Raw genomic sequence first — 18,843 nt, forward strand, 5'->3', positions numbered from 1 at the left:
TGGGAGGATCCCGGAAAAAAATGCAACCAAGCAGAAGTGAAGGCCGGGGCCTATGTGTTGAGCAGTCGTAGTGAGCTGTGATAGAGAAAAGTCGTCAAATCGAAATTGTGGAAAGTGAGAGTATACAAAGAAAAGGGAACGCATGTTTGACCTTTGCCTCGAACGGTAAGCTGTAAACTATACTATTTTGGTTTAGATTTCCACTGTCAAATTTTGCTCAATCAACCAGACAGTAAACTAACGTTAGCTAGCTACCTAGTCAGAGATACGTCGCTAGCTAACGACTGTCAGATTGATATGTTAAATGGAACTGATTACTTGTCCAGATAGCTAATGAGGTAACTAGTTAGCAAACAATAAAAAGCCTTGTTCATAATTTGACCAAATAGTTATTTATCTTTTAGATGTTTGATTTACCCCGTCTTTTCTGTGCGATGTCATCATAAACTTAGCCAAGTTAGTTAGCATTAGCTAGCTTTCGTCAGTGTCGTCCTATTTTGTTTTTACTGGCAGTAACGTTAATTTACAGTAGACATATTTTTGTCGTCTACTCAGCTAACTAGCTACTCAACTGTAGTTCTTATGAACATTATATAACAATTAAAAAAATTGTTTGGCTTTTAAAAGCTAGCTAGTTACTGTAACTTGGTGGGCTAGCTAGCTAAATTACAGAAATGTCATGTGTTAGATTTGTATTCCATAGCTAGTTAGCCTTTAACTGACAGCTAACTAACTATATAGCTAGTAGATTTTCCTTTTAGTCCAATCAATTTCATAAACTTTTCATATGTTGATTTCTAGCTTTCAACAGAGTATCTTAGCTCATTGCCATTGGTGTCAGCAGGCTCTTGGTATCAGTGATAATGACGATAGCATGAGGAAGTTTGAAACCCACCAACTTAATAGCTATTTATGGTTTCTGCCTGGCAATGATCACGAATCATTCCATCTTGCAGTAACCCACGTCACCTGGTCTTTTACGTTAATTGTTATCTTGCCATTGGTTATAATCGTTTACTTAGCTAGGTCTCAAAACATATTTTGCATAATTGGAGTTCATGGCTGTATCTAATTAGGCGAATCATTTTGAATGCCATCATTTGCTGAGTTTCATTTTTGGTCTGTACTTGGTGTGTCAATTGTGGTACAGGTAGGTCAGTTATCTGATGTAGCCCTCATCGTGGGAGTCTGTCAGTGTCATGTTACTTTTGTATGAATGCATGCTTCTGTTTCTCTGGTCTATGGTGGAATGTGGTGTCCCTCATAACTTACTGTGTCTCATCAGTCCTGTACCCTTGTTCACTCCTTCACCTTTACTGCAGGTCATCTATGGCAGGGGGGGGTGGGCACGGGAGTCCCCCAGAACTCAGTTCGGCTTTCAACTTACTCCTAAAAGTTGTAATAGTAGAATGTACAAGGTGCAATTATGAAATTGGGTAGTGCATTGTCCGTTTTCCTCTTGTCATGTCAGTCATTGCATACCTTAGAGCAGAGTTTCCCAAACCTTGGGTGCACGTTTTGGTTTTTGCCTTTGCACTATACAGCTGATTCAAATAACCAACTCGTCTTGAGATGTGCCTTTTGTTACTTAAATCATTTGTTAAATGGGGTGACAAGGAGACTGAATTGCCACTTTTTAATGTAAGCTCTAGTGTAATTGAGTTTCTATCAGGAGTGAGACACTAAGACTTTGGGCAAGCAGTCAACCTCTGCATCATTAAGACAGTTGCTTTGTGAGAAGCTGTTAAAGTTCACATTTTAGACATTGTTATGTAAATGCCAGCTGAAAAGTGGACTGGGCTTGAGTCTTTTGGGTAAACACCAGGGTAAATCCTCATTGGAAACTCGTTGGTGTGTTATGGCTCAATAACAGGACTAGAGAAGGGATTTTTAATAACTTTCCCAAGTTGCTGCCATGTTATGGTGTGGACCTTGTCCTTAGAGAGTGGTGACACATTTTGACACAGGCAAACATGATATAAAAGGCAATATTACTAGGTGGCATAAAATGTTTGTTTGATTTGGTGTTGTAAGCCTAGTTAAGACTGTTTCTATGATATTTCCAAATATTCCTGGCAGAATGGCTAGTAAAATAACATGCATCTGCGTGAGATGCAACACTTTTCAATGTTCAATCCAAAGTAAGCCTAATTGGTATGTGTTAGTGTGGTCAGAAAGGTTGAAATGCATTGGAGTTGATGGAGGAATGAATGAATCGTGCCCATTCACAACGGGTCATTCTGATGACTCCTCAAAAGACTGAAGATATCCTGTAGGTGTGACATTTTTTCTGTTACCCAAGCTGGAGAGTTCTATGTGCAGACTGTTTGCTACCAGACTTGTTTGAGACTTACAGTATCAATGTATGCCGCCTATTGATTAAACCACAACAATTTAGGCCTAAACAAATGGAAAATTATTTCATTAAGTTTAAGTCATTAATAATTAAGTTTGTGTGCTTCCTCGTAGCCTGATGAGACACCCACTAACCTCATCCTGACCCTTTATCTCTGCAGCTGAGGTCCTGTCTGGGGTTCTTATTTCTCATACTAGCCCCATGCTCAAATTGAATTGGGGGTTGGGGTTTAGCCCAGTAGGCCTATGCAAAAACAGATGCTTTTTCTCTCACGTAGGGTTGCAAAGCTACCGGTAATGTAAAAGAGTCATCTTCATTTTTGGTCATAGATTGCCAGGTAAGTTTGGTCACTTATACTTTAATTATAAATATGAGTATTCATTTTTTTTTATATATATATATCTGCGTCCATATTGTCCACGAGTTTCTAGTAGATGGACCATATGGTTCAAGAGAAAATTCCTGAAAAAAGTATCCAGGCTTAATCAACAATGGCTTTAACCTGCCCAGGGACTGTGGTTGAAAATTAGCCGGCTGGCTAAAACCGGCACTTTTACTGAAACGTTGATTAATGTGCACCGTCCCTGTAAAAATAAAATCAACTCAAACATTTTCAATTAACTCTGAAACTGTTGTCTTTTCCACAACTTGTTGGATATAATGTGAGAGGCCAAAATTATCAGCATGGAGTAGAATTGTATTACACAGGCTTTTGCTTGGCTGTCATGTTTCTCACACAGAGGGAGCCAGAAAGAGAAGGACATTATTTCTCCCTTGCCTGCCCCAATCATTTGCTAGTGATGTGTATCCTGTTTGCATTCCCAGAGATTTAGGCTGTGTTTAGACAGGCAGCCCAATTCTGATATTTTTTCACTCACTGGTCTTTTGACCAATCACATCAGATCTTTTCAAATCAGATATTTTTTAGAGCTGATCTGATTGGTCAAAAGACCAACGACTGAAAAAAATATATATATATCAGAATTTGGACTGCCTGTCAAAACGCAACCTTAGTCACCATTCCTTTCCTCTTCCAATCGACCCATCCCTTAGTCATTAGGCTTTAGTTTCTCTTGCATACATATTGAAATAGTCCACTGTGCTACTCGATTGGGGTGACTCGCTTTCTCTTTCCTCTCTGGGTTTATCCTCCCTGACGGTTTCCCATCCAGGCCCAACCCTTTTAAACTTCAGATGAAAGCCAAGCTAACAGCTGGATGCAGGCCAGGCGGGATGGTATGGCTGCTGCTAGCTCCACCCTCCCTCCCCGTTACATCTCATTCCTCTGGTCCCTCCACCCTTGGAGTTCAGAGAACCTGTTGTCATGTCACCACTTATTCCTAGGTAACTGGTTAAATTAAGTCTGCCTGACACCTTGTTGCACCACTAATTCCATGGCATTGATGACGAATGCACGTTGACAAAGTCACACGCTGACACATCTGTAGATAATGGCTGTGCCAGGAAATGGGTTAGCTGATGTTTCAACTAGAGTCTAGGAATGGGGAGACTGAATTGTCTTTTGGGAACACACAGCTCATAGGCCTATTGGGGTGTGTATTGTTAGCAGTGCTAGCCTAATCAGTTGTTTAGAGGAATTCTGTGCATTCTCATAGTACAACTAACTTCATTCTACCCAGTCCAGTAACATCGGGTACTCCCAGTCCAGTAACATCAGGTACTCTTTCTGATCAGTCCCATTCCACCCGCTGCTGATTACCATGAACAGCACTGGCCTAAGAGTTTTACCTAGCCTGATTCCAGATCTGTTTGTGCTTTTGCCTACTCCAATGTCATTGTCAAGCCTTTCAGCAATGTTTGGTATGACAATCCCATAATGAGTTGACAAGAGAGCAGAAACTGACTGGTACCCAGGCTAAGTTGTACCTGACAGCAGAGCACAGTGGGACTGTGAGCTGTGACTGAAGCATACCTTTAGGCTAGTTGTGGTCAATAATGGGGTTGGCTGTGAGGGCTCTGAGGTTAAGAGTAGGGCTGGGATGATACCAGGATATGTTTTCCATGTCAAAAATGAAAACACGAAGCAGATCTAACTCTTTGGTCCTTTAAAAAACCTGCTGTATGTAAAACATTGTGTGCTATAGCTTGGAAAAATAAATCATGGATCACTCTGGATGACAACATCCAGCAATAGGGCTGTTTTCCTAAAGTTAAATCCACTTTGTGTTTTGATTCCTTGCCACGATACTAACGAGTATCGCGATGCTGGTAGGGTCCCGGCCCTAGTTAAGAGTAGTGTGGGGCATAGCGGATGGGGTTCATGGCTAAATATGAGAGTGGGTACTTCAAATGTTAGCCAACTTAAGGCCAGGTGGGTGTACCAGTCATCTCGTGTGTTTGGGATGTCAAGTATAAGAGGAAACCCACAAGGTGATGGTAACTGATGTCACTGGTCATGTTAAATAGAAACTGAATAGTTACTGAGAAGTTCCCCCTCGCCCACACTCTTTTTCAGACTTACTTACATGCTGACAAGACTGACCACGTTGAATGACATGAATGTGGACATTTATTATTCAATCGTTTAATCCAAAGTGCTTGCGTGTGTAAACGTGTGTCTGCGTAGCCAGGCGCTAATAGAGCTTGGTTCTATTTTAGACGCTAGGTGCGCTGCTAGTCCCACCTCTCCCATCTACCCATTTGGTTTTTACGAGCATATACCAACGTGGGTGACTTGAAAGATGAACAAGGTCCACACCAGTTGGTGGCGGTAATGCACCTTAAAGTTGGTTGCCAACCGCCATGTCAAATCCACAGAAGAAGAAGAAGACCCTGAACTAGGAGATATTAATCAAATAATTTAACTAAAAACAAGCTAGGTTTCCCGATTTATTTATTTAAAAAAAATATATATATATATATTTTTTAATTATCTGTGGATTAATTGTCGGAGTAGAGAACACATCATTTTGTATGACTCCAAATGGGTCAAAGATCCAGCTTAAAAAAATAAATAAAACATATGTATTTCAGGTAAAATAACAACCCAATGTTGATCTCCCAGGACCAATTATCCAGCAAGCTAGCTAGCTAAATGTCAATTTAATGTTTCATGTGTGTTTTGACCTGACCCCAAATTAATATAGTATTTTAACCTGCATGAACGCGTCTGGTGGGGATAGACAACACCAACATGCACACAGAGTCGGTTTGGTCAGCATGTCCATCATGAACGTGGCTTCTTCATTTGATATATTTGTGCATGCATTGTCTTGTATAGCATTAAAGTCTACCTCACGCATGTGAGTGAGGAACTGTTGATTGGATCATGAGGGCAATACCTGTATGTAGTTAATTGTGTGTGGTGCTACCAGTTCTGTGGCTGTGTTTTACTAAGTGCTTGGATTTCAAGCTGGCAGCAAAGCCCACGGGAGGCTGTATGAACATTTTACCATCTCTCCCTCTCTCTCACCTACTCTCTCGTTGACCCAGCCTCTCTCCCCTCCATCTCTCTGACCCACTTCAGTGTGTGGAGGTCTCCAGAGTCCATTAAAGATGCCAGCAGAGGGCTGCTTAGATGCATGATGCTGCTCTGAGTGACTCTCGGAACAGGAGTGAATGTTGGGCCAGCCACTGCAGGCCCTCTAGCATTTACATTTACATTACATTTAAGTCATTTAGCAGACGCTCTTATCCAGAGCGACTTACAAATTGGTGCATTCACCTTATGATATCCAGTGGAACAACCACTTTACAATAGTGCATCTAACTCTTTTAAGGGGGGGGGGGGGGGGGGCAGGCAGGCAGGCAATCAGTCAATCATATTACCAAGGATAATGTTTTATTTTACCTTTATTTAACTAGGCAAGTCAGTTAAGAACAAATTCTTATTTACAATGGCGGCCAAACCCGGACAACGCTGGGCCAATTGTGCGCCGCCCTGTTCACTATACTGTTCAATAACCATTTCCTAAACGGTTAGGCCTAAATCCACTGTTTTGGTTTATAATGGTAGATTGAACACAGGGCTTTTGATGCAGATCAGATTTTCAGTTATGTTTGTCCTCGGTGTTTATATTGAGTGTTATCAGTGTTACTGACACTAATATACAATATGGGCTCATATGACTAGCCTAGGTTAAATGTTCTCACTCCCTTATCCTGTTTTTGGTTTCTGAAGCCCTCATCTCAGGCTGGGAATCTCTTGGACTCTTCCCCCAGCCTCCCTCCTCCCTGTCCTTGGCTATGGAGCCTTGTCTTGGGACAGTGAGGCATGCTGACCTCTTCATTTCCATAGTGTGTGTGTGTGTGTGTGTGTAGTAGGCTATCAGGGTTGGAGAGCAGTCACACCTGTTGTTTTGTCTTAGAATGGTAGACATACTGGTAAGGGTAAACATTTTGTGTAAAAAAGTGCCTCAAAACATTTGACAGAAGTGACCTGTTTAGGCTAGCTTAATTAGAAGAAATGAGGATGTTTCTACGTTCTTCTCAGAAACACAAAGACATTGGGCTTAGTGCCACAGTCCTGGTCTATTAGCTTTGTTACAACTTCCTCTCTTGTTTGCACCTTAGCTTCATCATATTAGCACGTAGGGGAAATAACATGCAGCTATTTCTCTCCACACTCACTGTGGTGCGTCTAGGAATCGGATGGTGTGTGATAGGTATGTGGCAGTAGCCTAGGACTTTGGTGTGCTACCTTGCTGTACTGTCTGCTCTAGAGGTCGACCGATTACGATTTTTCAATGGCGATACCGATACCGATTATTGGAGGACCAAAAAAAGCCGATGCCAATTAATCGGCCGATTTTTATTTTAAAATATATATATATTTGACATAATAAAGACAATTACAACAATACTGAATGAACACTTATTTTAACTTAATATAATACATAAATAAAATCAATTTAGCCTCAATTAAATAATGAAACATTTAAATAATGCAAAAACAAAGTGTTGGATAAGAAAGTAAAAGTGCAATATGTGCCATGTAAGAAAGCTAACGTTTAAGTTCCTTGCTCAGAACATGAGAACATATGAAAGCTGGTTGTAGTTATTATAGGAATTATAGGACTATCTCTCTATACGATTTGTATTTTATATACCTTTGACTATTGGATGTTCTTATAGGCACTTTAGTATTGCCAGTGTAACAGTATAGCTTCCGTCCCTCTCCTCGCTCCTACCTGGGCTCGAACGAGGAACGCAGCGTTACCCATCGCTCCACAAAAGCCGCGGCCCTTGCAGAGCAAGGGGAACAACTACTCCAAGTCTCAGAGTGAATGATGTCACCGATTGAAACGCTATTAGCGCGCACCCCGCTAACTAGCTAGCCATTTCATATATGTTACACCAGCCTAATCTCGGGAGTTGATAGGCTTGAAGTCATAAACAGCTCAGTGCTTGAAGCATTGCGAAGAGCTGCTGGCAAACGCACGAAAGTGCTGTTTGAATGAATGCTTACGAGCGTGCTGGTGCCTACCATCGCTCAGTCAGACTGCTCTATCAAATCATAGACTTAATTATAACATAATAACACACAGAAATACGAGCCTTAATTACGGCCTTTGTTAGGAATAAATGGACTTTACACAGTTCGCAATGAGCCAGGCGGCCCAAACTGCTGCATGTACCCTGACTGCTTGCACGGAGCGCAAGAGAAATTACACAATTTCCCTAATTATAAGAAATTCATGTTAGCAGGCAATATTAACTAAATAGGCAGGTTTAAAAATATATACTTGTGTATTGATTTTAAAGAAAGGCTTAATTTTTTTTATTTTTTAACCTTTATTTAACTAGGCACGGCAGTTAAGAACAAATTCTTATTTTCAATGACGGCCTAGGAACAGTGGGTTAACTGCCTGTTCAGGGGCAGAACGACAGATTTGTACCTTGTCAGCTCGGGGATTTGAACTTGCAACCTTGCTGTTACTAGTCCGTTTCCTGTCCCTTTCACCAAGCAGAAGCTGACTGACCTCGTAAAGTAGCTCTATGGAAGATTTGTTTAAGTTTTTCTACTGTAGTCATATTCCTCAGTCAATGGTAAGAAGAGCACTTGGACTCTGTCATCTTTTGGTTGGGCCAGTATACTCAATCTGCACATCATCATGTGACTAACGTGGACCTATCTAAGTTAAGATGGATGTGTGCAGGCCCAAGGTGGATTGTAACACAGAAACAGGAGTCCTTGGGGCAAGCAGCTCACAGACTATCGTTTCCTGTTCTGTGTTTTCACTGTGGTCCTCAGCTCTGTGGTCTCTGAGAACACACACACACACACACACACAGGTTGCATTGGGTTGGATGTGAACACAGTTGAACTTGGCTTTAGGCTGATGTGTCTAGACATAGGTTTGGGCGCGTGGGGGGACTGTCTCCCACCCCCAAATTTGGCTTTCAAGCGTCATGATTGTGAATGCTCACGGTTAATTGTGGTCGCACTCATCATGACCCAATCTGCATTTCTAAATGTTGCTTTGGACAGGACCTCATGACATTTCCTTCACTGCTGTATTTGACTGTTGAGTCTAAAGTAAATATAATTAAAAGAGAAGAGGGCAGGGCTTATCTCCCTGTTCCATTTAAATCTCCCGTGCTTCATTCAAACAGACATCCAGACCACAATGTAGGTTTCCAGTAGGCCTACCAGAAAATAACCTTCAATTGAAACATTAAACTGTTTTCTTGTCAAGCCATGGTGGTGTTTAGAAGCACTGAGATGTTCCTCGACCAATAGTGTTCATCAGAACATTATTGATTTGCAACACTGATCAACTGGAGCAGAATAATTAGTCTGCGAGGCATTGATTTGAGGCATTTTGGGGGTTTTAATGAGTAACTGATGCACATCAGGACCATTTTTTTTAAAGGTTTGTTTGAACCTGAATAATAAGCCCAGTCAAAGGTTGATACAAAGGACTCTAACCCGGAACATGAAAGTAGATTGGTTTATACCAGACACTTGCGGGAGTAGCCAACTTGGTATGACACCATTGACTCCTTGCAGTCAACACTTTTCTCACTGATTTAGGCAAGACTATAAGAAATGATAATGACTCTTATTATATTCACCTCGATAGCTCTAAATGGCATGCATAGTGTACAAAACATGAGGAACACCCACTCTTTCCATGAGACTGACCAGGTGAATGCTATGATCCCCTATTGATGTCACCTGTTAAATCCACTTCAATCAGTGTAGATGAAGGGTAGGAGGAGACGGGTTAAAGAAGGATTTTTAAGACTTGAGGCATGTCGTCAACGCCCATTCCTGTGTGCTTTTTTATGTGTTTTTTATTTATTTAACCTTTTTATTTAACTGGGCAAGTCAGTTAAGAACATTCTTATTTACAATGACGGCCAAACCCGGACGACTCTGGGCCAATTGTGCGCCGACCTACGGGACTCCCAATTACAGCCAGTTGTGATACAGCCTGGAATCGAAACCAGGGTCTGTAGTGACGCCTCTAACACTGAGATGCAGTGCCTTAGACCGCTGCGTCACTCGGGAGCCCAGGGGGTCGCTGTCCTGCTGGAAGACCCGTAACCTTCAACGGAGACCCCGTTTCTGGACATATGTGGCTGCAACTGTATTATAACCTGTATATAAAGTGCCTTCAAAGTATTCACACCTCTTGTTTTACAGCCTGAATTTAAAAATTATTACATTTAGATTTTATTTGGTGACTGCCTTAACATCATTCCACTACGGGGTATTGTTTTTTAGAAATTGTAGTGATTAATTAATATCTGAAACGTCTTGAGTCAATAAGTATTCAACCCTTTTGTTATGGCAACCTGAAATAAGTTCAGGAGTAAAAATGTGCTTAACTTGTCACATAATAAGTTGAATGGACTCACTCTGTGTGCAATAATAGTGTGATTCTTTTTTGGGGGGAATGTCTTCCTCATCTCTGTACCCCACACATACAGATAATTGTAAGGTCCCTTTCCAATGCCTCGCAAAGAAGGGAACCTATTGGTAGATTGACTAGCCCTTTGAGCATGGTGAAGTTATTAATTACACTTTGAATGGTGTATCAATACACCCAGCCACTACAAAGATACAGGTGACCTTCCTAACTCAGTTGCCGGAGAGGCCAATGGTGACTTTAAAACAGAGAGTTTAATGGCTGTGATATGAGATATTGTAGTTACTCCACAATACTAATGTAATTGACAGAGTGAATAGAAGGAAGCCTGTACAGAGTAAAAATATTCCAAAAATGTACATCCTGTTTGCTACAAGGCACTAAAGTAATACTGCAAAAAATGTGGCAAAGCATTTTCACTTTTTTATCCTGTATACAGTGTTCGGTTTGGGGCAAATACAAGACATTACTGAGTACCACACTCCATATTTTCAAGCATAGTGGAGGCTACATCATGTTATGGGTATGCTTGTAAATGTTAAAATCCTCCAGTCCTTTCAGGATAAAAAATAAACAAAATGGAGCTAAGCACAGGCAAACTCCTAGAGGAAAACCTGCTTGTCTGCTGACACTAGGAGATGAATTTACCTTTTCAGCAGGACAATAACCTCAAACACAAGTCCAAATCTACACTGGAGTTGCTTACCAAGAAGACAGTGAATGTTCTTGAGTGGCAGAGTTAGTTTTGACTTAAATCTACTTGAAAATGTATGGCCAGACTTGAAAATGGCTGTCTTGCAATGATCAACAACCAATTTGACAGAGCTTGAAGAAACTTGAAAATAAAAAATGGGCAAATGTTGCACAATCCAGGTGTGGAAAACTTAGAGAGAAAGACTCACTGCTGTAATCACTGCCAAAGGTGCATCTACAAAGTATTGACTCAGGGGTATGAATACTTATGTAATTTTCAATAAATGAGCAACATTTCTAAACATGTTTTCACTTTGTCATTATGGGCTATTGTGTGTAGATGGTTGAGAACAAAAAAACGATTTAATCCATTTTGAATTCAGGCTGTAACACAACAATGTGGAATAATTCAAGGGGTATGAATACATTCTGAAGACGCTCTAGTTTACTAAAGTTTCCCTGTATCACACTAGCTGCCTACAAGTGATATTATTACTCAGTCTGTTCTTTCTTCCAGCTCACACAGGTGAAGTCCCCTCTTCCTCCGGCCCCCTCACTTCCTGGCCTAGACTCACCTGACCCAGCTTAGCCCACCCTCGCCTGGCCCGGTCTCAGCTTCAGTCCCTGCTCCGCTTCAGAGCCCCAGTCATCCGCCCAAGGCAGCCTCATTCTCCACCAAGAGCCTCTTACCCCGGTGAAGCTCTCTGCTCGGCAGCATGGCAGGTCGAGGAGGACCAGCACGGACCAACGGCGCGGCGGCCAGCAACAAGATCTGCCAGTTCAAGCTGGTGCTGCTGGGAGAGTCAGCGGTGGGCAAGTCCAGCTTGGTGCTGCGCTTCGTCAAGGGCCAGTTCCACGAGTACCAGGAGAGCACCATCGGAGGTGAGTAGGCACGCCATTGGGATTGTCATTCTTCTGACTGTGTCTTAGTCATGCTTAGTGTTTGTGTTGCTTTACAGCTGTCCTTGTGTTGAGTCAGTATCATGTTTATAAAGATCAAATAGAATGGAAGTGTTAATGTGTAGTAGACTGAAGGAAGACCACTTAGAATGCCTTGGTAACCGGGGCTGTGTTCCTACTAGCTAGCAGCCCTTACCCTAGCTGTTGTCAAGGCCAGGTCAGGAGCAGACATGAGCTACAGAACCAGATCTTTCTTGGCAGCTGATCACCTGACTCTTGCATGAGCAGCCGAGCCTTTGACTGACACTTTAAATATGCCACAAGGAGTGGGAGGTCCTTACTCCCGGCCACAGAAAGCCTTACAGAGAATGTTCAAACCAAAACTGAAAAATAGATTAGTGTGAGAAAGAGGTACTTGTCATCTGCCTAATACGGTATGTATTGACTTGCTAGCCGGAGTGGAGCAGCGAGAAGGTGGTCTCTCTCTGGGCTCTTTAAAACAGGAAGTCGGTCAACAATGGGATTTCCTGTCCTGGAACTGCTCTAATATCTAGGCATATGGCTGCTCTAATATCTAGGCATATGGAAACCAATACGTGATGGTTTTAACATTCAAAGAATTCCACTAAAATTTGGGTAATGACTAATAAGTAACTATTTATTTTCAGCTTCACTTAGTGTTTCAAACCTACACACAGGTGTTGGGAATTTCCATTATGATTTAGTGGTTTACTAGCTAGATTGCTTTCTTCAGGATTTATGCATTACCCTTTCTAGAAATATATATTTTTAAAGTACAGCGTCACATCATGCAGCCACAGGAGGGTGAGGCTGGAGAGACAGGATGCTTGGTGCTTACACTAGCCAAAGCCTTAGGACGAGTCAGCATTTTAAAAACATTTTAAAACCGGTTGTCAGCTGTCTGGTCAAAGGTCACCGAGCTTTAGTATGGAGCAGGCTTCCTCTATGAGCGCTGCTGTACATTTCCCTGTGACACAACGGGCTGAATTAGCATTGTCTTTATGTTCCGTGGATTAGCCAATAGACAGCCACATGTTTTGTTCTCTCGTTCATCACTCAGTCCTGTTTAGTATATTTTACTCTCACTACTTTACTCAGAGTAACCTTTTACCCAGTGCTTAGTGCTCTGCGATTCGATCTTGTTTATTTACCTAATAATTGTCCCTTCCTCCTCTCTCTAACGTTGGAAGGCTCCCAAGTCTCCTCAGCGCTGGCTTTGTAGCTTCACGAGTTCTCATTAAGCCACTGCTCATGTTTCCTCTTAACTGTCTCATGGCCTTGGCTGTTGGGATTATGTTTGCCTTGTGCTAGTTTAACTCAGCCATGTCAAATAGGGACAACTATACCCCTATGACACGATCTAAGGAAGAAAACAGAATGCCTGTCCTGTACAGATACTGAGTTTTACTCCACTGTGAGGAAATGCACAGGCGAAGTAAAATGTACACCTCTTTTCTATCTGTAGGGCATTTGCAGACTTCAAAATCAAAATAGAGCCTGAAACTAAGTCTATGATTTGTCTCTACACCCCTCCAGCTGCCTTCCTCACACAGACCGTCTGCTTGGATGACACAACAGTTAAGTTTGAGATCTGGGACACTGCAGGGCAGGAACGGTATCACAGCCTGGCCCCTATGTACTACAGAGGAGCGCAGGCTGCCATCGTGGTCTATGACATCACCAACACAGTGAGTGACTGCTGCTGGTCACGTGTGGAACTGGTTCCTGAGTGTTGTCAGCACTCAGCAGTGATTTATTTTAGCCGAGTTTGATTATTCAAACCCTTAACAAAGGCCAGACCTTTGCTCTCGTAACTGACACTTCTGTAGATATATAATAGAGCTCGTGTGTGAAAAACAAACATCCATGGTTCAATCTGCCTTTGTCGTGTATTTCATCAAATCACAAATGTTTTTATGATGTTAAGAATGTTTTTTTCCTGTTCAGGATACATTCACACGTGCAAAGAACTGGGTGAAGGAGCTCCAACGACAAGCCAGCCCTAACATTGTTATTGCACTGGCAGGAAACAAAGCTGACCTGGCCAACAAAAGAGCTGTGGACTTCCAGGTACTGAGGAACTCCTAACAATTAGATGCTGCTCCCACTGGACTATTAGTGGAAATTAGTGGTTTGTTTAAAACAGGAGAATGTACTAGAAATGTCATTTTTATAGTTTCTGTTGATATTCAAGAATGCTCACGAACTCTCAAAGCTCTGGGTTATTACTGATTGTATCGATGTGTTTGATGGGGCTCTAAAGATCTCTGTCCTCCCTTTGTTTTTTGTTGTTGTAGGAAGCACAAGCGTACGCAGATGACAACAGTTTGCTCTTCATGGAGACTTCAGCCAAGACGGCCATGAACGTCAATGAGATCTTTATGGCCATAGGTACGTGTACCACAATATTATATGTGCATTTATAAACTGGGTGGTTCGAGCCCTGAATGCTGATTGGCTGACAGCCGTGGTATATCAGACCATATACCACGGGTATGAAAGAACATATACAGTTGAGGTCGGAAGTTTACATACACCTTAGCCAAATATATTTAAACTTAGTTTCACAATTCCTGACATTTAATCCTTGTAAAAATTCCGTCTTAGGTCAGTTAGGATCACCACTTTATTTTAAGAATGTGAAATGTCAGAATAATAGTAGAGAGAATGATTTATCAGCTTTTCTTTCATCACATTCCCAGTGGGTCAGAAGTTTACATACACTCAATTAGTATTTAGTAGCATTGCCTTTAAATTGTTTAACTTGGGTCAAACGTTTCAGGTAGTCTTCCACAAGCTTCCCATAATAAGTTGGGTGAATTTTGGCCCTTTCCTCCTGACAGAGCTGGTGTAACTGAGTCAGGTTGTAGGCCTCCTTGCTCGCACCCGCTTTTTCAGTTCTGCCCACAAATTTTCTATATGATTGAGGTCAGGGCTTTGTGGCCACTCCAATACCTTGACTTTGTTGTCCTTAAGCCATTTTGCCACAACTTTGTAAGTATGCTTGTGGTCATTGTCCATTTGGAAGACCCATTTGCGACCAAGCTTTAACTTCGACTGATGTCTTGAGATGTTGCTTCAATATATCCACATAATTGCCCTTCCTCATGATGCCATCTATTTTGTGAAGTGTACCAGTCCCTCCTGCAGCAAAGCACCCCTACAACATGATGCTGCCAGCCCCGTGTTTCACGGTTGGGATGGTGTTCTTCGGCTTGCAAGCCTCCCCCTTTTTCCTCCAAACATATTGATGGTCATTATGGCCAAACAGTTCTATTTTTGTTTCATCAGACCAGAGGACATTTCTCCAAAAAGTACGATCTTTGTCCCCATGTGCAGTTGCAAACCGTAGTCTGTCTTTTTTGTGGCAGTTTTGGATCAGTGGCTTCTTCCTTGCTGAGCGGCCTTTCAGGTTATGTCGATATAGGACTCGTTTTACTCTGGATATAGATAATTCTGTAACTGTTTCCTCCAGCACCTTCACAAGGTCCTTTGCTGCTGTTCTGGAATTGATTTGCACTTTTCGCACCAAAGTACGTTCATCTCGAGGAGACAGAACGTGTCTCCTTCCTGAGCGGTATGGCGGCTGCGCGGTCCCATGGTGTTCATACTTGCGTACTATTGTTTGTACAGATGAACGTGGTACCTTCAGGCGTTTAGAAATTGCTCTCAAGGATGAACCAGACTTGTGGAGGTCTACAATTTTGTTTCTGAGTTCTTGGCTGATTTTCTCATAATGTCAAGCAAAGAGGCACTGAGTTTGAAGGTAGGCCTTGAAATACATCCACAGGTACACCTCCAATTGACTCAAATGATGTCAGTTAGCCTATCAGAAGCTTCTAAAGCCATGACATTTTCTGTAATTTTCCAAGCTGTTTAAAGGCACAGTCAACTTAGTGTATGTAAACTTCTGACCCACTGGAATTGTGATACAGTGAATTATAAGTGAAATAATCTGTCTGTAAACAATTGTTGGAAAAATGACTTGTGTCATGCACAAAGTAGATGTCCTAACCGACTTGCCAAAACTATAGTTTGTTAACAAGAAATTTGTAGAGTGGTCGAAAAATGAGTTTTAATGACTCCAAAATAAGTGTATGTAAACCTCCGACTTCAACTGTGTTTGTACCGCCCTTAATTAAGTTGGTAACCAGTTTATAAATAGCAATAAGGCACCTCAGGGTTTGTGGTATATGGCCTATATACCGCGGCTAAGCGCTGTATCCAGCCACTACACCTTGCATCGTGCAAAATAACAGCCCATAGCCGTGGTATATTGGCCATATACCACACCCCCTGGTGCCTTATTGCTTAATTAGAAACACCTTCCAAATATTGAGTTGCACCCATCCTTTTGCCCTCAGAACAGCCTCAATTCGTTGGGGCATTGACTCTACAAGGTGTCGAAAGCGTTCCACAGGGATGTTGGCCCATGTTGACTCCAATGCTTTCCACAGTTGTGTCAAGTTGGTTGGATGTCTTTTGGGTGGTGGACCATTCTTGATACACATGGGAAACTGTTGAGCAGTGTTGCAGTTCTTTACACAAACCGATGCGCCTGGCAGCTACTACCATACTCCGTTCAAAGGAACTTAAATCTTTTGTCTTGCCCATTCACCTCTGAATGGCACCCATACACAATCAATGTCTCAACTGTCTCAAGGCTTAAAAATCCTTTATCCTGTCTCTCCTTTATCTACACTGATTGAAGTGGATTTAACAATTGACATCAATAAGGGATCATAGCTTTCACCTGGATTCACCTGGTCAGTCTGTCAAGGAAAGAGCAGGTGTTCAAGATGTTTTGAATACTCGGTGTACATTTCTTCCCAGAACAAATCAAATGTGTAGAAACCATAAAGGCTTCCTACTTACTGTTTCTTTCTGTCCTTCTCCTGTAGCCAAGAAGCTTCCTAAGAACGAGCCTGCGGGTGGAGCCGGTGGCCGGGCCGGTGGTCGGGCAGGAGTAGACTTGCAGGAAGCCGCCCCACAGGCTGGTGGTAGCAAGTGCTGTGGTGGGAACTAACCAACTGGACCGACACACCAACCAACCTGCAGTATCAACCAACTGATCAGACCAGCTGACAAACACATCCCACGGTCAAACCAACTGACGATCTGACCAACCACCATGCACCGATCAACTGATAAGCAAACCAGCTCACAGGCCAATCAACTGTCAACACACAACTCCAAGGTTCCAATGATCAGACAAATGACACAGTTATGACCAACATGACGACCTACAACTGTTTTAACTTACCCGGGGACATAACAACCCATTATCTCCAACCAACCAAACGATGGACATCTGACATCACCCAGGCAACAAAACAACAACCCCACTTAGAGAGGGAAAAAAAGATCAATCCTTACTAATCGCACTTAACAGAGCACTGTTCTTTTCTTGTTTCACTGTATTTCTGTAAGAAAAAAATCAAACGCAACTGGGAGGAATAATGAACGGGCTCTTTGTGCCCTCTCCTTTCTCTCTCGTCATCTTTACCGTAATGCTACAGTATTTCAACGTATGTCTTGTCACTTCTAACCCTGTTTAGTTTGGTGGTGGGTGAATGTAGCAATTCTCATTATTTCATTTTTTCTTGTTCCCGATCGTCACCCTTGGGCAAAAGGAGAGTGTTCAACCCCAAAAAAGGAGTTGGGAGAACAGTTGTTTCCTTCCAGCTATAGCAGTTGTGTAGATTAACTGAATTGTTATTGTTATTGTTATTATTATTATTATTATTACTTTGACTTATTTTTGGCACACGTTAAACTGTATGATTTCAAAGACTAGACCACCTAAGGTTTTCCAATCATTAATCTATGATATCCAACCATTTACATAGTGCATTAACATCATTGTCATCGTCACCAATAAGTCATTTTTAGCATTAATGTAATGTTTTTGAATCATTCATATACAATGACAAAAGTTAAATAAAAAGGATAAAGCAAGATTTGTTTTCCTGACCAAAATCACAATTGTGTATTGAAAACATGTTGCTATTATTTGTAGAATGATTTTTCTTCAAACATGTAACCAATCAGTAGTTACTGTCAATACAATACCTTCCCAATCTCAACATGATGCTTTGTCATCCACAATTATTTTTGTCATGTAAAGATGTATTTTTTATTTTATTTGTGTACAATTCTTCTGTTTTCTGAAGAGTCTCTGGTATTGGGTGCCCTGGTTCTGTCACCTCTCGTGGTTTCAGATGTTCTCTTCAGTTTCTTTTGCTTTTGATTTTCTGTGCTTTTTTTTACTTTTTCCTATGGGGGGGGGGGGGGGGTTCCTCTGACCAGTCCGAGTCTGTTATGTCATCAATGACTAGCACAACAGTACCTGCAGCTGTCAATGCTGTGAGATGGGGGACAGGGGTAAACCAAGCAAAACAGCAAATTGTCATTTTACCAATAAATAAGGGGGAAGGTATCTCATTGTCTGCCTGTCTTCTCATTTGTTGTATGACAATGGGTATTAGAGTAGACGATTTCACCTAACAGCTATTCGTATCTCTACCGACATGTTGAGCGTATAGTAGTTGTTTCCAGTCATTCCAGCCTTTGTTCTCTAATTCTCGATCTTGCTTAAATCTCAATAGATCCTCATCAGTCTAAGAAGCCAGCTGAGCTCAGGGAGTCTGTCTGAAAATCTAACACTGGTCTGACTGAATTCCTCACATTCTTGCTACACAATCGTCTCGTCCCCCCCCCCCATCCCAGTGGATTTAGTTGGCCAAAACCCATTTGCTCTCTCTGATGTGACAGTAATAGCTGGGGCCGATTCTACTTTCCCATACTAATTGTAAACAGCTGTTGCCCCAAAGCTGAAACCTTTCATTTCAAAAGGGCTAAGTACACATTAAGTTATGTTGATTATTTATCCTACATGTTACACAAGAACCTCTCACAACAGTCCTCATTGAAGTTAAAGTTAGTGTGCTCTACTGACCTCTACTGGATCGTTAAAGTTGGATTTATACTCAATAAATAGTGTAGCTAATTCAACAGTGTAATGCCGTATTTTTT

At 41.8% G+C, this 18,843-nt stretch overlaps 1 protein-coding gene across 1 annotated transcript; it reads left to right on the forward strand.

Annotated features, from left to right (window-relative positions):
• On the forward strand, window positions 1–18,247 carry LOC139578670 (ras-related protein Rab-5C-like). Its single transcript, XM_071406596.1, has 6 exons — window positions 1–165; window positions 11,405–11,769; window positions 13,345–13,496; window positions 13,756–13,878; window positions 14,106–14,199; window positions 16,710–18,247. The coding sequence occupies exons 2-6, from the start codon at window positions 11,604–11,606 to the stop codon at window positions 16,832–16,834; spliced, it is 660 nt and encodes a 219-aa protein (XP_071262697.1). The 5' UTR covers window positions 1–165; window positions 11,405–11,603; the 3' UTR covers window positions 16,835–18,247.
• Window positions 18,248–18,843: the final 596 nt, after the last annotated feature.

The sequence above is a fragment of the Salvelinus alpinus genome, chromosome 1, assembly GCF_045679555.1.
Source record: "Salvelinus alpinus chromosome 1, SLU_Salpinus.1, whole genome shotgun sequence".
Classification (NCBI taxonomy): Eukaryota; Metazoa; Chordata; class Actinopteri; order Salmoniformes; family Salmonidae; genus Salvelinus; species Salvelinus alpinus.